Source organism: Mustelus asterias, chromosome 4 (assembly GCF_964213995.1).
Source record: "Mustelus asterias chromosome 4, sMusAst1.hap1.1, whole genome shotgun sequence".
NCBI classification, from domain to species: domain Eukaryota; kingdom Metazoa; phylum Chordata; class Chondrichthyes; order Carcharhiniformes; family Triakidae; genus Mustelus; species Mustelus asterias.
Genome location: NC_135804.1, coordinates 73,863,519 through 73,886,646, shown reverse-complemented (window position 1 = coordinate 73,886,646; position 23,128 = coordinate 73,863,519). Strand labels below are relative to the sequence as shown.

The window sequence follows — 23,128 nt, the reverse complement described above, 5'->3', positions numbered from 1 at the left end:
TATGGAATGCTGGAAGATGACCACCAATGGATCCACTATTTCTAGAGCCACTTCAGTAAGTACTCTGGGATGAAGGCCCTGGGAAAAATATCCGCCTTCAATACCATCAATTTTCCCAGCACCATTTCTTTACTATTATTGATCTCCCTCAGTTCTTCCCTCTCACTAAATCTTGCATTCTCCAATATTTCTGGTATGTGATTTATGTCCTCTTTTGTGAAGACGGAACCAAAGTATTCAGTTGCTCAGCCATTCATTTGTCCCCTATTATACATTTCTCCATTTCTGTCTGTCGGAGGCCTACATTTGTCTTCACCAACCTCTTTCTTTTCATATATCTATAGAACCTCCAAGGGCCCTATTTTACCATTTTGATTCTAAATGTTGGGCGGACTTGAAACTGGGAGTGTTTCAGATCCAGCTTTTAGACCCGTTCTCTGGCACTCCCATATGCACTCTGCCTGCAAAAAATATCAGCAATTTCAAATCGTGCTGCACAAGCCTGTGGGCTGGCAGTTTTTGGAGGCGAGACTTCCTGCCTCATGGTTATGAAAGCCATGGCATAGAACATAGAACAGTACAGCACAGAACAGGCCCTTCGGCCCACGATGTTGTGCCGAGCTTTGCCTTAAACCCAGATCAAGCTATTTCCTCCCTATCATCCCGAAGTACTCCATGTGCCTATCCAATAGCTTCTTAAATGTTCCTAAAGTTTCTGACTCCACTATCCCTGCAGGCAGTCCATTCCACACCCCAACCGCTCTCTGAGTAAAAATCCTACCTCGGATATCCTTCCTATATCTCCCACCATGAACCCTATAGTTATGCCCCCTAGTTACCGCTCCATTCACCCGAGGAAATAGTCTTTGAACATTCACTCTATCTATATTTATTTCCAAAAGGCGTTTGATAAGGTGCCCCATAAAAGGCTACTGAAGAAGATTAGGGCACACGGAGTTGGGGGTAGTGTGTTAAAGTGGATTGGGGACTGGCTATCCGACAGGAAGCAAAGAGTCGGAATAAATGGGTGTTTTTCCGGTTGGAGGAAGGTAACTAGTGGCGTGCCGCAGGGATCGGTACTCGGGCCGCAACTGTTTACCATTTATATAGATGATCTGGAGGAGGGGACGGAGTGTAGGGTAACGAAGTTTGCAGACGACACAAAGATAAGTGGAAAAGTGAATGGTGTGGAGGACGGAGAAGATCTGCAGAGAGATTTGGACAGGCTGAGTGAGTGGGCGAGGATATGGCAAATGGAGTATAACGTTGAGAAATGCGAGGTTATACACTTTGGAGGAAATAAAAACAAATGGGATTACTATCTCAATGCAAACAAATTAAAACATGCTACCGTGCAAAGGGACCTGGGGGTCCTTGTGCATGAGACGCAAAAGCCCAGTCTGCAGGTACAACAGGTGATCAAGAAGGCAAATGGGATGTTGGCCTATATTGCGAGGGGGATAGAATATAAAAGCAGGGATGTCTTGATGCACCTGTACAGGGCATTGGTGAGGCCGCAGCTGGAATACTGTGTGCAGTATTGGTCCCCTTATATGAGGAAGGATATATTGGCATTGGAGGGAGTGCAGAGAAGGTTCACCAGGTTGATACCGGAGATGAGGGGTTTGGATTATGAGGAGAGGCTGAGGAGATTGGGTTTGTACTCGTTGGAGTTTAGAAGGATGAGGGGGGATCTTATGGAGACTTATAAGATAATGCGGGGGCTGGATAGGGTGGAGGCGGAGAGATTCTTTCCACTTAGTAAGGAAGTTAAAACTAGAGGACACAGCCTCAAAATAAAGGGGGGTCGGTTTAAGACAGAGTTGAGGAGGAACTTCTTCTCCCAGAGGGTGGTGAATCTCTGGAATTCTCTGCCCACTGAGGTGGTGGAGGCTACCTCGCTGAATATGTTTAAAGCGCGGATGGATGGATTCCTGATCGGTAAGGGAATTAAGGGTTATGGGGATCAGGCGGGTAAGTGGTACTGATCCACGTCAGATCAGCCATGATCTTATTGAATGGCGGGGCAGGCTCGAGGGGCTAGATGGCCTACTCCTGCTCCTATTTCTTATGTTCTTATGTTCTTATCCCCCTCATCATCTTATAAAACTCTATCAAGTCTCCTCTCAACCTCCTCCGCTCCAAAGAGAAAAGCCCAAGTTCCCTCAACCTTTCCTCATAAGACCTACCGTCCAAACCAGGCAGCATCCTGGTAAATCTCCTTTGCACTCTTTCCGGTGTCTCCACATCCTTCTTATAGTGAGGTGACCCGAACTGCACGCAATATTCCAAATGTGGTCTCACCAAGGTCCTATACAGTTGCAGTATAACCCCACGGCTCTTAAACTCAAACCCCCTGTTAATGAACGCCAACACACGATAGGTCTTCTTCACGGCTCTATCCACTTGAGTGGCAACCTTCAGAGATCTGTGGATATGAACCCCAAGATCTCTCTGTTCCTCCACATTCTTCAGAACCCTACCTTTGACCCTGTAATCCACATTCAAATTTGTCCTACCAAAATGAATCACCTCGCATTTATCAGGGTTAAACTCCATTTGCCATTTTTCAGCCCAGCTCTGCATCCTATCTATATCTCTTTGCAGCCTACAACAGCCCTCCACCTCATCCACTACTCCTCCAATTTTGGTGTCATCAGCAAATTTACTGATCCACCCTTCAGCCTCCTCCTCCAAGTCATTTATAAAAATTACAAATAGCAGAGGACCAAGCACTGATCCCTGTGGCACTCCGCTGGTAACCGGTTTCCAGTCTGAAAATTTTCCATCCACCACCACCCTCTGTCTTCTGTTAGATAGCCAGTTACCTATCCAATCGGCCAAACTTCCCTCTATCCCACACATCCTTACTTTCTTCATAAGCCGACCAAGGGGGACTTTATCAAACGCCTTACTAAAATCCATGTATATGGCATCAACTGCACTACCTTCATCAACACATTTAGTTACCCCCTCAAAAAAGTCTATCAAATTTGTGAGGCAAGACTTGCCCTTCACGAATCTGTGCTGACTATCCCGGATTAATCCGCATCTTTCTAAATGGTCGTAAATCCTATCCCTAAGGACCTTTTCCATCAATTTACCAACCACCGAAGTAAGACTAACCAGCCTATAATTACCAGGGTCATTTCTATTCCCTTTCTTAAACGGAGGAACAACATGCACCACTCTCCTGTCCTCTGGCACCATCCCCGTGGACAGTGAGGACCCAAAGATCAATGCCAAAGGCTCTGCTATCTCATCCCTTGCCTCCCAAAGAATCCTGGGGTATATTTCATCAGGCCCTGGGGACTTATCAACCTTCAGTTTATTCAAAATTGCTAGTACATCTTCCCTCCAAACATCTACTTCCTCCAGCCTATCAGCCTGTGACACCCTCTCTTCCTCAAAAACATGGCCTCTCTCCTTGGTGAACACTGAAGAAAAGTATTCATTATGAATACTATCTCTTCTGACTCCATGCACAAGTTCCCACTACTGTCCTTGACCGGACCCAACCTCACCCTGGTCATTCTTTTGTTCCTCACATAAGAGTAAAAAGCCTTGGGGTTTTCCTTGAACTGACCCGCCAAGGACTTCTCATGCCCCCTCCTAGCTCTCCTAAGCCCCTTTTTCAGCTCATTTCTTGCTAACTTGTAACCCTCCATCGAGCCAACTGAACCTTGTTATCTCACCCTTACATACGCTTCCTTCTTCCTCTTGACAAGACATTCAACCTCTTTTGTGAACCATGGTTCCCTCACTCGGCCATTTCCTCCCTGCCTGACAGGAACATACCTATCAAGGACACACAGTATTTGTTCCTTGAAAAAGTTCCACTTATCATTAGTGCCTTTCCCTGACAATTTCTGTTCCCATCCTATGCTTCCTAATTCATGGAAACTAATTACCTGACACTTGAGCTCAATGAATTGAGATTACAGGGCGGGATTTTATGGCTGAGAACGTAAAATCCCGCCTGAGGCCAACGGAGATTTCCATTCTGGGAATCTCGTCCACCCCAGAGGGGTGATAGGTTTTCGGCCATAATTTCTGCCTACATGTTTCCTGTCAGTGTGGCTATCAGGACTGCTGGAGCCTATGGGCAGGGCCATTCTACTAATCTTGAACACGAAGTCTAGCCTGACACTCCAGTGGAGTAAACAAAGAAGAAAGAAAAAATAAAGAAAATTACAGCACAGGAACAGGCCCTTCGGCCCTCCAAGCCTGCACCAACCATGCTGTCCGACTGAACTAAAACCCCCTATTCCCATCTTATTCATGTATTTGTCCAAATGCCCCTTAAAACTCACCATCGTATCTGCTTCCACTACCTTCCCCGGCAGCGACTTCCAGGTACCCACCACCGTCTGTGTAAAAAACTCGCCTTATACATCTCCTTTAAACCTTGCCCCTCGCACCTTAAACCTATGCTCCCTAGTAATTGACTCTTCCACCCTGGGAAAAGGCTTCTGACTATCCACTCTGTCCATGCCCCTCATAATCTTGTAGACTTCTATCAGGTCGCCCCTCAACCTCCATCGTTCCAGTGAAAACAAACCAAGTTTCTCCAACCTCTCCTCACAGCTAATGCCCTCCATGCCAGGCAACATCCTGGTAAATCTTTTCTGTACCCTCTCCAAAGCCTCCACACCCTTCTGGTAGTGTGGCGACCAGAATTGAACACTATATTCCAAGTGCGGTCTAATATTGCAAGTGCGGGAATGCAGCATCCTTTCAGATACCACCTTTCAGATGTGGTTTTGAACCATGGCCCCATCTACCCTCTCAAGTACTACTTTGAAGATGCCTTTGCGATTATTTATCCCTCAATCAACATTGCTGATATTGCTGTTTGTTGGAGTTTGCTCCACGTAAATTAGCTACCATAGTTTCTCCATTGTATCAGTAAGCTACACTTGAAAAGTACTTTATCGAGGGCAAAGTGCTTTGAGATATTGTATAATGTTATATAAATGCCAGTTTTTCGAAAGAAGCAAATTACTGCCGGTGCTGGGAATCTGAAATAAAAACAGAAAATGCTGGAAATATGCAACCGGCCTGGATGCGTCTGTGGAAACGGAAAAGGAGTTAATATTTCATGTTGATGAATTTTCTTCAGAACTGGGAAAAGTAAAATATTTACAATGTTTAAAGAAGGTCAAAAGGGAGAGGGCGGAATAAGGACAAAAGGGAAGAAGGCTTGAGATAAGGTGGAATACCAGAAACATTAAAAGCAAATGATTAGGTTGGAAAAGGCCAGAGAGTGAGAATGGTACAAGTAAAGAAACAAATAACGTGTCCAGAGGCGTAAATGGTAGAATGATGAACAGCTGCAGTCCGAAATACCACAGGTATATACTGCAGGGCAGGGGCGGCACGGTAGCACAGTGGTTAGCACTGCTGCTTCACAGCTCCAGGGACCTGGGTTCGATTCCCGGCTTGGGTCACTGTCTGTGTGGAGTTTGCACATTCTCCTCGTGTCTGCGTGGGTTTCCTCCGGGTGCTCCGGTTTCCTCCCACAGTCCAAAGATGTGCAGGTTAGGTCGATTGGCCATGCTAAAAATTGCCCTTAGTGTCCTGAGATGCGTAGGTTTGAGGGATTAGTGGGTAAATATGTAGGAATATGAGGGTAGGGCCTGGGTGGGATTGTGGTCGGTGCAGACACGATGGGCTGAATGGCCTCTTTCTGTACTGTAGGGTTTCTATGATTGCGATGATTTCTTTGGGAGGCAAGGGATGAGATTGCAGAGCCTTTGGCTTTGATCTTTGGGTCCTCACTGTCCACGGGGATAGAACATAGAACAGTACAGCACAGCACAGGCCCTTCGGCCCACGATGTTGTGCCGAGCTTTATCTGAAACCAAGATCAAGCTATCCCACTCCCTATCATCCTGGTGTGCTCATGTGCCTATCCAATAACCGCTTAAATGTTCCTAAAGTGTCTGACTCCACTATCACTGCAGGCAGTCCATTCCACACCCCAACCACTCTCTGCGTAAAGAACCTACCTCTGATATCCTTCCTATATCTCCCACCACGAACCCTATAGTTATGCCCCCTTGTAATAGCTCCATCCACCCGAGGAAATAGTCTTTGAACGTTCACTCTATCTATCCCCTTCATCATTTTATAAACCTCTATTAAGTCTCCCCTCAGCCTCCTCCGCTCCAGAGAGAACAGCCCTAGCTCCCTCAACCTTTCCTCATAAGACCTACCCTCCAAACCAGGCAGCATCCTGGTAAATCTCCTCTGCACTCTTTCCAGCGCTTCCACATCCTTCTTATAGTGAGGTGACCAGAACTGCACACAATATTCCAAATGTGGTCTCACCAAGGTCCTGTAAAGTTGCAGCATAACCCCACGGCTCTTAAACTCCAACCCCCTGTTAATAAAAGCTAACACACTATAGGCCTTCTTCACAGCTCTATCCACTTGAGTGGCAACCTTTAGAGATCTGTGGATATGGACCCCAAGATCTCTCTGTTCCTCCACAGTCTTCAGAACCCTACCTTTGACCCTGTAATCCACTTTTAAATTAGTCCAACCAAAATGAATCACCTCACATTTATCAGGGTTAAACTCCATTTGCCATTTTTCAGCCCAGCTTTGCATCCTATCTATGTCTCTTTGCAGCCTACAACAGCCCTCCACCTCATCCACTACTCCACCAATCTTGGTGTCATCAGCAAATTTACTGATCCACCCTTCAGCCCCCTCCTCTAAGTCATTAATAAAAATCACAAAGAGCAGAGGACCAAGCACTGATCCCTGTGGCACTCCGCTAGCAACCTGCCTCCAATCCGAAAAGTTTCCATCCACCACCACCCTCTGTCTTCGATCAGACAGCCAGTTACCTATCCAATCGGCCAACTTTCCCTCTATCCCACACCTCCTCACTTTCATCATAAGCCGACCATGGGGGACCTTATCAAACGCCTTACTAAAATCCATGTATATGACATCAACTGCTCTACCTTCATCAACACCTCCTCAAAAAATTCAATCAAATTTGTGAGGCACGACTTGCCGTTCACAAATCCGTGCTGACTATCCCGGATTAATCCACATCTTTCTAAATGGTTGTAAATCCCATCCCGAAGGACCTTTTCCATCAATTTACCAACCACCGAAGTAAGGCTAACCGGTCTATAATTACCAGGGTCATTTCTATTCCCTTTCTTAAACAGAGGAACAACATTCGCCATTCTCCAGTCCTCTGGCACCATCCCCTACTAAAGAAGTTGAATCTCTTGTGAAGAGGAAGAAGGAAACTTATGTAAAGATGAGACGTGAAGGCTCAGTTAGGGTGCTTGAGAGTTACAAGTTAGCCAGGAAGGACCTAAAGAGAGAGCTAAGAAGAGCCAGGAGGGGACATGAGAAGTCTTTGGCAGGTAGGATCAAAGAAAACTCTAAAGCTTTCTATAGGCATGTCAGGAATAAAAGAATGACTAGGGTAAGATTAGGACCAGTCAAGGACAGTAGTGGGAAATTGTGCGTGGAGTCCAAAGAGATAGGAGAGGCGCTAAATGAATATTTTTCGTCAGTATTCACACAGAAAAAAGACAATGTTGTCGAGGAGAATACTGAGACACAGGCTATTAGACGAGACGGGATTGAGGTTCATAAGGAGGGGGTGTTAGCAATTCTGGAAAGTGTGAAAATAGATACGTTCCCTGGGCCGGATGGGATTTATCCTAGGATTCTCTGGGAGGCTAGGGAGGAGATTGCAGAGCCTTTGGCTTTGATCTTTATGTCGTCATTGTCTACAGGAATAGTGCCAGAAGACTGGAGGATAGCAAATGTTGTTGTTCAAGAAGGGGAGTAGAGACAACCCTGGTAATTATAGACCAGTGAGCCTTATTTCTGTTGTGGGCAAAGTTTTGGAAAGGATTATAAGAGATAGGATTTATAATCATCTAGAAAGGAATAATTTGATTAGGGATAGTCAACACGGTTTTGTGAAGGGTAGGGCGTGCCTCACAAACCTTATTGAGTTCTTTGAGAAGGTGACCAAAGAGGTGGATGAGGATAAAGCGGTTGATGTGGTGTATCTGGATTTCAGTAAAGCGTTTGATAAAGTTCCCCACGGTAAGCTATTGCAGAAGATACGGAGGCATGGGATTGAGGGTGATTTAGCGGTTTGGATCAGAAATTAGCTAGCTGTAAGAAGACAGAGGGTGGTGGTTGATGGGAAATGTTCATCCTGGAGTTCAGTTACTAGTGGTGTACCGCAAGGATCTGTTTTGGGGCCACTGCTGTTTGTCATTTTTATAAATGACCTGGATGAGGGCGTAGAAGGATGGGTTAGTAAATTTGCGGATGACACTAAAGTCGGTGGAGTTGTGGACAGTGCGGAAAGATGTTGCAGGTTACAGAGGGACATAGATGAGCTGCAGAGCTGGACTGAGAGGTGGCAAATGGAGTTTAATGCGGAAAAGTGTGAGGTGATTCACTTTGGAAGGAGTAACAGGAATACAGAGTACTGGGCTAATGGTAAGATACTTGGTAGTGTGGATGAGCAGAGAGATCTCGGTGTCCATGTGTATAGATCCCTGAAAGTTGGCACCCAGGTTGATAGGGTTGTTAAGAAGGCGTACGGTGTGTTAGCTTTTATTGGTAGAGGGATTGAGTTTCAGAGCCATGAGGTCATGTTGCAGCTGTACAAAACTCTGGTGCGGCTACACTTGGAGTATTGCGTACAGTTCTGGTCGCTGCATTATCGGAAGGATGTGGAAGCATTGGAAAGGGTGCAGAGGAGATTTACCAGGATGTTGCCTGGGGGTATGGTGGGAAGATCTTATGAGGAAAGGCTGAGGGACTTGAGGCTGTTTTCGTTAGAGAAGAAGGTTAAGAGGTGACTTAACAGAGGTATACAAGATGATCAGAGGATTAGATAGGGTGGACAGTGAGAGCCTTTTTCCTCGGATGGTGATGGCTAGCACGGGGGGACATAGTTTTAAATTGAGGGGTGATAGATATAGGACAGATGTCAGAGGTAGGTTCTTTACTCAGTGAGTAGTCAGGGCATGGAATGCCTTGCCTGCAACAGTAGTGGACTCGCCAACATTAAGGGCATTTAAATGGTCATTGGATAAACATATGGATGATATTGGAGTAGTGTAGGTTAGATGGGCTTTAGATTGGTTTCACAGGTCGACGCAACATCGAGGGCCGAAGGGCCTGTACTGCGCTGTAATGTTCTATGTTCTATGAAAGCAAAAATAAGAGAAAACAAGATGAAGACCAAAACATGCAAAGAAAAGGAAACGTGGGCAGAGACGACGCACTGAAATTGTTGAACTCAAGTCCAGAAGCTGTAAAATGCCTGTAAAGTGGAAGATGAGGCCTTTCGTTGTTTTGTTTCAGTTTGATTTGATTTGATTTATTATTGTCACACGTATTAGTATACAATGAAAAGTATTGTTTATTCCGCACTATACGGACAAAGCATTCTGTACATAGGGAAGGAAAGGAGAGAGTACAGAATGTAGTGTTACAGTCATAGCTAGGGTGTCGAGAAAGATCAATTTAATGCGAGGTAGGTCCATTCAAAAGTCTGATGGCAGCAGGGAAGAAGCTGTTTTTGAGTCTATTGGTTTGGAGCCTATTAAGAAGAGTGTTAGGAGGGCATGTAATCTGTTGAAGACTCTGCGAAAGCTAGGGATGTGCCCATGTAAAGGGCAAGGCTTCATTAGCATATTAACAGAACATGCTGGAAAATCTCAGCAGGTCTGACAGCATCTGTGGAGAGAGAATAGAGCCAATGTTTTGAGTCAGGATGACCCTCAGGAATTATCTTGACTTTAAATGTTGGCTCTATTCTCTCTCCACAGATATTGTCAGACCTGCTGAGATTTTCCAGCATTTTCTGTTTTGTTTCAGATTCCATCATCCGCAGTATTGTGTCTTTATCTTATGAAAGTATTGCTTGGCTAGATCCGGCCTGCACAGTCTGGTCAGTGGGCAGTAGAGAGGTGGAGGGAGGGGCAGACAGGGCATTTATATAACATCTTTCATGACACAAAGTGCTTTACAGCCAATGAGGTACTTTTGAAATGCAGTCACTGTTGTAAAGTGGGAAATGTAGCAGCAAATTTTCATGCAGCAAGCTCCTACAAACACCATGATCCTTTAAAGACATGTTTCAAGGACAATTGTGCGCAATGCATTCATCATGCAGATCCTCCACATCGCATTTTACGACTCAAAAGTTCCATTCCACCGGTATAAATTCCACAGTAAATTGTTAATTGAGTGACTTATAAAATTTTAACAGGACTAGACAGGGTAAATGCAAGGAGGATGTTCCCAATGGTGGGGGAGTCCAGAACCAGGGGTTCACAGTCTGAGGATTCAGGACGGCGTTGAGGAGACATTTCTTCACCCAAAGAGTAGTGAATCTGGAATTCATTATCACAGGAAATAGTTGGTGCCAAAACATTGAATGTATTCAAGAGGCGGCTAGATATAGTACTTGTGGCGAATGGGATCAAAGATTATGGGGAGAAAGCAGAATTAGGCTATTGAGTTGGACAATCAGCCATGATCGTGATGAATGGCGGAGGAGGCTCGAAGGACCAAATGGCTTCCTCCTGCTCCTATCTTCGATGTTTCTATAGTCACAGAGAGCGGTGGGGGTAGGGGGTTGTCGAAATCTCGACTTGCAAGTTTGACTTTAACACAAATACACATTAACACAAGATACTTAACCGACAGATTGTCTTTATTTTACTTACTAGCAAGGAGGGTCAGTTCCCGACACAATGGGTCGAGACACCACTCCACAGGACAAAGAAAATCATCCTGGTTTATACAATTCTGCAGCTCACAATCAGTTGGACACAATTCAATCAAAAGTGTTACAAATGACATACTTTACGTATTGATCCAATAGAAAAAAATACTGAACCACCCTGATCTATGAGATCACGATACCTCGTAGGATACCCCAATATATCATCCCTAAGCCCGTCCTCTAGTCTCTAGACATCATGTCTCTATTTTTGATAGCAACCGGGAAGTCTATGATCACTGTGAATGGGTGAAGGTCTCTGACCACAGGGAACGCTGGGTCTCTAATCACTGTGAATGGGAGGTCTCTGATCACAGAGAGCGGGAGTGGGTCTCTGATCAGGGAGAGCAGTTTGGGGCCACTGATGACAGAATGGGGATGATTCTGATCACATTGAATGGGGGAGTCTGATAACAGTGAATGGGGCGGTCTCTGGTAACTGAATGGGGGAGCTTCCCTGATCACAGAATGGGGAATCTCTAATCACAGAATGGAGAAGGTCCCGATCACGGAGAATTGTGGGAGGGTCTCTGATCACAGTGAACAGGGGAGGGGGGGGTCTCTGATCACAGTGAATGGGGGCTCTCTGATCACAGTGAAGGGGGGTCTCAGATAACAGTTAATTGGGACATCTCCGATCACTGAACGGCGGGGGGGATCTCCGATCACTGAATGTGGGAAGGTCTCAGATCACTGAATGGAGAGGGTCCCTGATCACAGTGAATGCGGAGTCTCTGATCACTGTGATTGGGGCGGTCTCTGGTCATAGTGAATGGGGGAACTTCTCTGATCACCAAGTGGGAGGGTCTCTGATCACAGAATGGGGAGTCTCAGATCTCAGTGAATGGGGGATCACAGTGAATGGGGGGGGGGGGGGGCGCTCTAATCACAGAGAGCAGGGGATGTGATCTCTCTTCTGTTCACAGAGTGTGGAGATGCTGGCGTTGGACTGGGGTAAACACAGTAAGAAGTTTAACAACACCAGGTTAAAGTCCAACAGGTTTATTTGGTAGCAAAAGCCACACAAGCTTTCGGAGCTCTAAGCCCCTTCTTCAGGTGAAGGTTCACCTGAAGAAGGGGCTTAGAGCTCCGAAAGCTTGTGTGGCTTTTGCTACCAAATAAACCTGTTGGACTTTAACCTGGTGTTGTTAAACTTCTTACTGTGTTCACAGAGAGCAGGGGAGTCTATGGTCATGGTGAATGGGGGGGTCAAATATCACTGAATGGAGGGATCTCTGATCACAGGGAGTGAGGGGTCTCTAATCACTGTGAATGGGGGGGTCTCTGATCACAGAGAGCAGGGGGCGGGAGGGTCTGTTCACGGAGAGCGGGGGTGGGTCTGATCACGGAGAGTGGACATTCTCTCTTCCATCTTCTTCCGTCGGGAAAAAGATACAAAAGTCTGAGGTCACGTACCAACCGACTCAAGAATAGCTTCTTTCCTGCTGCTGTCAGACTTTTGAATGGACTTACCTTGCATTAAATTGATATTTCTCTACAGCTATGACTTTCTCTAGCTATGACTGTAACACTACATTCTGCACTCTCTCGTTTCCTTCTCTATGAATGGTATGCTTTGTCTGTATAGCGCACAAGAAATAATACTTTTCACTGTATTAATACATGTGACAATAATAAATCAAATTAATGGGTTGGGGTCTCTGATCACACAATGGGGGTGACTCTGATCACAATGGATGGAGGGGAGGGTCTCTGATCACAATGGATGGAGGGGAGGGTCTCTGATCACAGTGATTGGGGCGGGTCTGATCACAGTGAATGTGGGGGTCTCTGATCATAGAGAAAGCAGAGTGTCTCTGATCAGTGAGGGAGCAGGGGGTGGGTGTCTTTGATCACAGAGAGCGGGGTGTCCCTATCACAGAACTGGGGATCTCTGTTCACAGAAAGCAGGGGTGTCTCTGATGTTTGAGTATAACGAGTAGGGGTCTTTGTTCTGTGTTTCGGAGAGAGTGGTGCCTCAGTTTTTGACACAATGCTTGTTGGTTTCTGAATGGGCTGACTGTGACTTTGTTCAAATGGAACCTTTTGACTGCTCTCCACAGGCTCATCCTGACTTTCTCTTGTTTTCCAGTAAACTGGGATTGCACCTACCCCATCCAGTGGATAGTAAAAATGGAAAAGCTCAGTTCATCACTGATACTCATACGTTGGAAGTCACCTTAACTATGAAGAGAAAGTTTGATTTCATTAACTTTGCTTGAGCCAAATAATAAGGATGAAGGAAGTAAAATTGGTGACAGCTACTAGAGTGTACCACTTTGTGTTCCTGGACCGTGTGTTTGCATTTAATATTTATTACCTCATTCATAAAGTAAAATGGGATTAAAGAATCAAATCAGCATCTTAGATCTGCACAATAATAACCTGGTCACAGGAACCAAATGTAGAATTTCACACAGGACACAAAATATTTACGCTGATGAATGATTTGATTTGTTTTCAGAGGAGTTCCTAAGGCTGTTAATGAGTGAGACCTTCCACATGCATTGGGATCTCAGATCTGAGCTCTGATAGTGCTCAGCACAAATTGACAACTTCACAGCTTGGATTGGTATGAAAATAGTCAGACTGGGAAGGGTCTCTGATCACAGTGAGATTGAGCCAAAAGGAATGGTTAGAAAAACTTTCTCTTATGCAATCCCTCGGATCGAGGATTACCTGCACGTACTCTAGTTCAATGTTTTCTATAATGATTGATAGCCCAATGCGTGATCTGCAAACTCTGCCACGTGGGGCAGGTTGTTTTTGAAGGATGGGATAGATGGGTTGTTTGGAGATTTGTGGGGTCTCTCTGATGTCTCGACTTCACCCCCGTTCATCCCTGACAAAGTCTCTCAATGTGTTTAGTACCCTCCTGAATGAACCTTCTTTATTTTGATCACAAGCTAAGGTCCCCATGAGTTGGCAAGATGTTTTAGTCCTTCACGGATATTTTGAGAACACCCTTAAAGCATTTCCATGTCCTCCCGTGTCTCCCATCATGACCGAGTTTGAATCGAGCACTTGCCTCAGGAGTCTGGTATTAAGCAAATGAAGAACATGTCACCCAGCAGAGCTGGTTTTGAGTTATTAGTGCCTCAATTCTGGGCATGTTGGCTTGGGAGACAATGCTATTGGACTGCCTTTCTTTCCACTGGATGTGGAATCTGTTGAGAATCACAGACCCCTGTCTGCTTGGTGCTGATACTGGGTGTTTCTTACCCCAGCAGTGGACAGCTCTCACCCTGACCAACGCAAAATTGATACTGACCAGATGGATATCCACTGTTAAATGTGTTCCTTGCGAAATTAGTAGTCCGTGTTCAAAAAAAGAGAATCCTTGTGTGTGATATGCAGCTTGAGCACTGAACCAGAAAAGTAGCTCCCCCCAATAACCCTGTCACACAGATTTACAAAGGGAGTGACAGACCTGTTGTTGGAAATAGAGTACAAATCTGATAACATCCAGGTGTTTCATCTTTTTAATGGTTTTGTGAACTGCTTTGTTGCGACTTTTAATGATTTATGAATGTGATTCATTTTGCTCCTCTTATTTGATTAAGACTTCCTTTCCAAGGAGTTATTCTTTATTCCTCCGCTTTCTGCACCATCTCATACTTATCTACATAAAATTGCTTTTTGAACGTACGCACCTGTTGCGCACGTTTGATTTTTTTTCTTATTTGTGTCATGTTCTTCCCCAACATAACGAGGAGGCTGCCCAGCAGGAAGAGGAGGAAGGGGAGGAGGAGGAAGAGGAAGAGCACGCTGAGGAAAACCACCCAGGCACTGGAGGGCTGGCAGTTTGAATGAGGCATGCGAGAGCATCTAGGAGGCCTGATAACCATGGGGTTCAGTCACTAGGGGCTTGTGTCTGTGGGTTCCATCAACCCCCCCCCCCCAAAGTCCTTGTGTCTCCTACAACATTGCCACACCAGAGTGGTGGGCCTGGGTACACTGTGTTAGAGAGTTTCTTTGACAGGCAGGAGGGTGATGACAACTTGCTAAGCACCATTATGATGATGCCCTGGTGCAAACTAGTCTGACTCCTACCTGAGCTTCACATGCACGCTGGCACCTGGGCCCACGTCTGTGTAGTGGGTAAGGGATCTGAAACCCCCAAAAAGGGCCCTGGGGCGAGTGGAAGGGGAGGGGATCGCTCATGGGTTCTGAGTAACCAATGGCTTCCTTTTCTCAATGACACAGCATTGAGGAGCCTCCCCAACTAACATCAATGTGAAGCATCCCTCCGGCGATCATCAACGGAAGAGGATTCCTAATCGATACAAATCTGAGACAAAATAGTTAGGTGGGTGGTGAAAAAGCATTTAATGATTGCAATATAAGTGTTTAAATAATAAGTTCTAACATAAAAACGTGTGAACAGAAAACGTTAATGTGCTTAAAGATCTATTAAGCCCTTCATCTGAGTGCAACTACAACTTCCAACCTTATGTGGCTTATCACTAAGTCTCAGTGACTCCCCAAAATGTACATCAGAGGTGGAGGGGGCCAACTGCCTACCTCACCCCATTGCCTGTGATGCGCGTGGCGGGCATCCTCTGGACCTTGAGGGCCCTGGCCGGCTTCCAGGTGTCTGGATTGTTTCCATACCACCCTCTTTATCCCGCTGCCCCTGAGATGCCTCAGTGTCAGGAAGGGGGGAGTCAGAAGGTGTAGCCACAGTCACAGTCTCCTGGATGGAAGGCCCTGGCATGGGCTTGAGCCCTTCCTCCTCCCTTGGGATTCCTGTAGGCCCCTGGGTCACTCCACGGGAAAAGCGGTGCTTCTGCAGCAAATTCCAGAAGCTCCGGCGTCACCTGGCCCTGCCATTCCTGGAGGACCACCTGTGTCCTACCCATGATGATTGAGCCATCTGCAATGGCCACCTGTCAATGGCCACAGCAAGTGCCCTCTGAGACTGGACCACGCTCTGCAGCCCCTCAGCCATGACCCTCTGCGACTGGGCCACATTCTCAAGGACTGCTGCCATAGCCGCTGTGTCTCAGCACTGTCCCGCTGAGTCTCCTGCAAACTCTCGAGCCTCTCAGCCATGGGCTGCAGAATCTCGAGAAGCTTGTTCAGTCCCTCAGCTATGACCCACTGTGACTCGGCCACGGCCCTCTGGGATTCCTCTGTGGCCTGCTGTGACTCAGCCATTGCTTGGAGCCTGCCATTCATGGTGAGGATCCCCTGCCCCAGGCTTTCCACTGCAAACGCCACCCTTGTAGTGTTGGCATGGGAACCACACAAGACAGGCAATAGCTGGTCCGAATGAAAGCTTTGGGTCTCCTCCCAACAGCCTCACAGTCGGTCCAGTGTGACCATCAGCCCCTCCTGCATTCCCTGGCTCTGTTGCTGCATCTTCAGCAACTGAGGGAGAAGTGATCTCGGAGAGCCAATATGTAGCCTGAGGCCAGCTGAGTCCTCACTTCCGGTAGGCCCCCGCATAGCAGAGGCCTTGGACGTTACCTCCACCACCCAATGCACATTATCAGATGAGGTGTGCTCACCAGAAAGTGACCCAGAAGCCTCACCGCTAACTGGACCCACCGACATGCTAGTCTCTGGGATGGTGAACTGCAAGGTCGAAGCTGATACCAAAATGGTGCCACCCTTGGAGGTCCCTTCACCCATATCCTCCAATGACTCACCTGAGCTGTCTGGACCAGGATGGGCGGGAGCTGCAGTAAGGGCCTGGATCCAGATGGCCCAGGGGTGTACGGATCTGTCTCTGCAACACAGGACACAAGGTTAAGTGCAAGGTAGGGAGAGGATGCAAAACACATGATTCACATTTCTCCATTGAACATAGAAGAAAGCACAAAGAAGATTACATCACAGGAACAGGCCCTTCAGTCCTCCAAGCCTGCAGTGACCAGGCTGGACATCTGATTTGTAACCCCCTACCCTTCCGGGGACTATATGCCACTATTCCCATCCCATACACGTAGCTGTAAAGGCACCCCTTAAAGGTCACTCTCTGATCTGCCTCCGCGACCTCCCCCGGCAGCGTGTTCCTGGCTCCAACTACCCTCTCTGTGCAAATAAACATGCCTCATACATCTCCTTTAAACCTTGCCCCTTGAGCCCAAAATTCATGCCCCCGAGAAGTTGCCTCAAATTGAGTGGAGAATTGACAGGTGCTCATTTCTTGACTGCAGCCCGACCATGCTGTCGCTGACAACCCGCATCTCCCCTTCCCTGGACAGCTGCAGCGCCCACTCTTCAAAAGGGGTGAGGACCCGGATGTCTGGCTCACCACCCCCTATCTTCGCCCTCTCTTTGGTGTTGTGGTTGGTCTCCTGTGGAGACAGAAGGAGGCATGAAAGAAATTATGGCGTGACTCCTGCAGAGTATCAGGTGGTGGCCCTTAGAGGGCAAGCGCAGTGGTGCTCTTGGGGGGAAAGAAAGGACATGCTTGGGGAATCAGGGGCTGGAAATATGCAGGGTGCTGGGGCTGGGAGATGATCTGGGGGAGATTTGGGGGAAGATGTTAGATGGGGTTGAGCACTCACACTTGCTGCCCGGATGAGGTCATTGACCTTCTTGCGGCATTGCTACCCGGTTCGGCGGGGGGCCAGTGTTATGGCACTGACCGAGGCGGCGACTGCCCCCCAAGCCATGTTGCCATCAGCCCCCTGGGTCTGCGTCCTCCTGGGGGGAAGAGAGTGTCCCACCTCGCCTCGCCTCACCTCTGTTGCATCCAGCAGTCTCCCCAGGCCACCCTCAGAAAATAGGGGGGGTGGTAGTGCGCTTATTTTTTCCTGTACTGCCTGCCATATCCCTACATATTTTACCCACTAACCCCTCTAACCTATGCATCTCAGGACACTAAGGGGCAATTTTAGCATGGCCAATCAACCTAACCCGCACATCTTTGGACTGTGGGAGGGAACTGGAGCACCCGGAGGAAACCCACGCAGACACGAGGAGAATGTGCAAACTCCACACAGACAGTGACCCAAGCCGGGAATCGAACACAGGTCCCTGGAGCTGTGAAGCAGGAGTGCTAACCACTGTGCTACCATGCCACAGAGTAGGCAGAGTGTAGGTATGATCGAAAAAATGGTTTGATATTGACGGAATGTAGGATAAAATCTAAAGGATGTGCAGACAGAGTAGGGGAAAATCTAAAAAATGGGCTGATGTAGGTTGTGTGTGGGGTAAAATCGAAGGAATGGGCTGATGTAGACAAAATGTAGTGTAAAATCTAAATGGGCAGATGTGGACGGAGTGTAAGGTAAAATGTAAGGGATGGGCTGATGTACAAAGAACAACAAAGAACAATACAGCACAGGAACAGGCCCTTCGGCCCTCCAAGCCCGCGCCGCTTCCTGGTCCAAACTAGACCATTCTTTTGTATCCCCCCATTCCCACTCCGTTCATATGGCTGTCTAGATAAGTCTTAGACATTCCCAGTATGTCCGCCTCCACCACCCTCTGTGTAAAATATGTCCTTCTGATATCTGTGTTAAACTTCCCCCCTTCACCTTGAATCTATGACCCCTCGTGAACGTCACCACCGACCTGGGGAAAAGCTTCCCACCGTTCACCCTATCTCTGCCTTTCATAATTTTATACACCTCTATTAAGTCTCCCCTCATCCTCCATCTTTCCAGGGAGAACAACCCCAGTTTACCCAATCTCTCCTCATAACTAAGCCCCTCCATACCAGGCAACATCCTGGTAAACCTCCTCTGTACTCTCTCCAAAGCCTCCACGTCCTTCTGGTAGTGTGGCGACCAGAACTGGACGCAGTATTCCAAATGCGGCCGAACTAACGTTCTATACATCTGCAACATCAGACCCCAACTTTTATACTCTATGCCCCGTCCTATAAAGGCAAGCATGCCATATGGCTTCTTCACCACCTTCTCCACCTGTGACGTCACCTTCAAGGATCTGTGGACTTGCACACCCAGGTCCCTCTGCGTATCTACACCCTTTATGGTTCTGCCATTTATCGTATAGCTCCTCCCTACATTATTTCTACCAAAATGCATCACTTCGCATTTATCAGGATTGAACTGATTCATTTTGGTAGGACAAATTTAAATGTGGATTACAGGGTCAAAGGTAGGGTTCTGAAGAATGTGGAGGAACAGAGAGATCTTGGGGTTCATATCCATAGATCTCTGAAGGTTGCCACTCAAGTGGATAGAGACGTGAAGAAGGCCTATAGTGTGTTGGCATTCATTAACAGGGGGTTTGAGTTTAAGAGCCGTGGGGTTATGCTGCAACTGTACAGGACCTTGGTGAGACCACATTTGGAATATTGTGTGCAGTCCTGGTCACCTCACTATAAGAAGGATGTGGAGACACTGGAAAGAGTGGAAAGGAGATTTACCAGGATGCTGCCTGGTTTGGAGGGTAGGTCTTATGAGGAAAGGTTGAGGGAACTTGGGCTTTTCTCTTTGGAGCGGAGGAGGTTGAGAGGAGACTTGATAGAGGTTTATAAGATGATGAGGGGGATAGATAGAGTGAACGTTCAAAGACTATTTCCTCGGGTGAATGGAGCGGTAACTAGGGAGCATAACTATAGGGTTCATGGTGGGAGATATAGGAAGGATGTCCGAGGAAGGTTTGGGGTGTGGAATGGACTGCCTGCAGTGATAGTGGAGTCAGAAACTTTAGGAACATTTAAGAAGCTATTGGATAGGCACATGGAGTACTTCGGGATGATAGGGAGGAAATAGCTTGATCTGGGTTTCAGACAAAGCTCGGCACAACAACGTGGGCTGAAGGGCCTGTTCTGTGCTGTACTGTTCTATGTTCTAACTCCATCTGCCATTTCTTTGCCCAAATTTCCAGCCTATCTATATCCTCCTGTAGCTTCTGACAATGCTCCTCACTATCTGCAAGTCCTGCCAATTTTGTGTCATCTGCAAACTTACTGATCACCCCAGTTACACCTTCTTCCAGATCGTTTATATAAATTACAAACAGCAGAGGTCCCAATACAGAGCCATGCGGAACACCACTAGTCACAGGCCTCCAGCCGGAAAAAGACCCTTCCACTACCACCCTCTGTCTTCTGTGACCAAGATGTGGAGATGCCGGCGTTGGACTGGGGTAAGCACAGTAAGAAGTCTCACAACACCAGGTTAAAGTCCAACAGGTTTATTTGGTAGCAAATACCATAAGCTTTCGGAGTGCTGCCCCTTCGTCAGATGGAGTGGATATCTGTTCTCCAACAGTGCACAGACACAGAAATCAAGTTACAGAATACTAATTAGAATGCAAATCTCTACAGCCAGCCAGGTCTTAAAGGTACCGACAATGTGGGTGGAGGGAGCATTCAACACAGGTTAAAGAGATGTGTATTGTCTCCAGACAGAACAGCTAGTGAGATTCTGCAAGATCAGGGGGAAAGCTGTGGGCGTTACTGATAATGTGACATAAATCCAACATCCCGGTTTAGGCCATCCTCATGTGTGTAGAACTTGGCTATCAGTTTCTGCTCCGCGACTCTGCGCTGTCGTGTGTCGCGAAGGCCGCCTTGGAGAACGCTTACCTGAAGATCCAAGGCTGAATGCCCGTGACTGCTGAAGTGCTCCCCCACAGGAAGAGAACAGTCTTGCCTGGTGATTGTCGAGCGGTGTTCATTCATCCGTTGTCGCAGCGTCTGCATGGTTTCCCCATTGTACCGTGCCTCGGGACATCCTTTCCTGCAGCGTATCAGGTAGACAACGTTGGCCGAGTTGCAAGAGTAGGTACCGTGTACCTGGTAGATGGTGTTCTCACGTGAGATGATGGCATCCGTGTCGATGATCCGGCACGTCTTGCAGAGGTTGCTGTGGCAGGGCCGTGTGGTGTCGTGGTCACTGCTCTCCTGAAGGCTGGGTAGTTTGCTGCGGACAATGGTCTGTTTGAGGTTGCGTGGTTGTTTGAAGGCAAGAAGTGGGGGTGTGGGGATGGCCCCGGCGAGATGTTCGTCCTCATCAATGACATGTTGAAGGCTCCGGAGGAGATGCCATAGCTTCTCCGCTCCGGGGAAGTACTGGACGACAAAGGGTACTCTGTCCACCGTGTCCCGTGTTTGTCCTCCGAGGAGGTCGGTGCGGTTTTTCGCTGTGGCGCGTCGGAACTGTTGATCGATGAGTCGAGCGCCATATCCTGTTCTTATGAGGGCATCTTTCAGCGTCTGGAGGTGTCTGTTGCGGTCCTCCTCATCTGAGCAGATCCTGTGTATTCGGAGGGCTTGTCCGTAGGGGATGGTTTCTTTTACGTGTTTAGGGTGGAAGCTGGAGAAGTGGAGCATCATGAGGTTATCCGTGGGCTTGCGGTACAGTGAGGTGCTGAGGTGACCGTCCTTAATGGAGATCCGTGTGTCCAAGAATGCAACTGATTCCGGAGAGTAGTCCATGGTGAGTCTGATGGTGGGATGGAATTTGTTGATGTCATCATATAGTTGTTTCAGTGATTGCTCACCATGACTCCAAATTCTAACAGGTTTTGACAGGAGAGTTGCATGGAGGATGTTCCCGATGGTGGGGGAGTCCAGAACCAGGTGTCACAGTCTGAGGATTCAGGATTGACCATTTAGGACAGAAGTGAGGAGACATTTCTTCACCCAAAGAGTGGTGAGCCTGTAGAATTCATTACCACAGGAAGTAGTTGATGCCAAAGCATTGAATGCATTCAAGAGACAGCTCGATATAGCACTTGAGACAAATGGGATCAAAGGTTATGGGGGAAAAGCAGGATTGGGCTACTAAGGTGGATGATCAGCCATGACCTTAATGAATGGTGGAGCAGACTCAAAGGGCCAAATGGCCTCCTCCTGCTCCTATCTTCTATGTTTCTATGTTTCCATGTTAACAGTAGGCTGATGTCGGCAGAGTGTAAGGTAAAATCTAAAGAATGGGCTGATGTAGACTGTGTGCAGGGTAAAGTCTTAAAGAATGGGCTGATGTAAGACAGAGTGTAGGATAACATATAAGGAATGGGATAATGTAGGCAGTGTAGGATAAAATCTAACGAATGTGCTGATGTAGGCAGAATGTAGGGTAAAATTTAAAGAATGGGCTGATGTGGACAGAGGAGAGGGTAATGCCTAAAGAATGGGCTGATGTAGACAGAGTGCAAGTTAAAATCTAAAGAATGATTTGCTGTAGGCAGAGAGTCAGGTAAAATCTAAAGAATGGGCTGATGTAGACAGAGTGTAGGGTAAAATCGAAAGAATGGGCTGATGTAGGCAGAGAGTCAGGTAAAATCTAAAGAATGGGCTGATGTAGGGAGAGTGTAGGGTAAAATCGAAAGAATGGGCTGATGTAGGCAGAGTGTAGGGTAAAATCTAAAGAATGATTTGCTGTAGGCAGAGAGTCAGGTAAAATCTAAAGAATGGGCTGATGTAGACAGAGTGTAGGGTAAAACATAGAACATAACAGCGCAGTACAGGCCCTTCGGCCCTCAATGTTGCACCGACCAGTGAAACCAATCTAAAGCCCCTCTAACCTACACTATTCCAATATCATCCATATGTTTATCCAATAATCATTTGAATGCTCTTAATGTTGACGAGTCCACTACTGCTGCAGGCAGGGCATTCCACGCCCTTACTCTGAGTAAAGAACCTACCTCTAACATCTGTCCTATATCTCTCACCCCTCAATTTAAAGCTATGTCCCCTCGTGCTAGCCATCACCATCCGAGGAAAAAGGCTCTCACTATCCACCCTATCTAATCCTCTGATCATCTTGTATGCCTCTATTAAGTCACCTCTTAACCTTCTTCTCTCTAACAAAAACAACCTCAAGTCCCTCAGCCTTTCCTCATACGATCTTCCCACCATACCAGGCAACATCCTGGTAAATCTCCTCTGCACCCTTTCCAACACTTCCACATCTTTCCTATAGTGCGGCGACCAGAACTGTACGCAATACTCCAAGTGCGGCCGCACCAGAGTTTTCTACAGTTGCAGCATGACCTCCTGGCTCCAAAACTCAATCCCTCTACCAATAAAAGCTAATACACCATACACCTTCTTAACAACCCTATCAACCTGGGTGCCTACTTTCAGCGATCTGTGCACATGGATACCCAGATCCCTCTGTTCATCCACACTACCAAGTATCTTACCATGAGCCCAGTACTCTGTATTCCTGTTACTCCTTCCAAAGTGAATCACCTCACACTTTTCCGCATTAAACTCCATTTGCCACCTCTCAGCCCAGCTCTGCAGCTTATCTATGTCCCTCTGTAACCTGCCACTTCCCTCCGCACTGTCTACAACTCCACCGACTTTAGTGTCATCCGCAAATTTACTAATCCATCCTTCTACGCCCTCATCCAGGTCATTTATAAAAATGACAAACAGCAGAGGCCCCA

General features: G+C 47.1%; 1 protein-coding gene across 1 annotated transcript in view; it reads left to right on the top strand.

Moving 5' to 3' along the window:
• The window catches only part of LOC144492782 (dynein axonemal assembly factor 6-like), a 109,855-nt gene extending 95,385 nt beyond the window's left edge, over positions 1-14,470 (top strand). The window contains exon 6 of the mRNA XM_078211202.1: positions 12,888-14,470. Within this exon, the coding sequence (XP_078067328.1) occupies positions 12,888-13,017 (130 nt within the window). The 3' untranslated portion in view covers positions 13,018-14,470. The remainder of the gene's footprint in view (positions 1-12,887) is intronic.
• Positions 14,471-23,128: the final 8,658 nt, after the last annotated feature.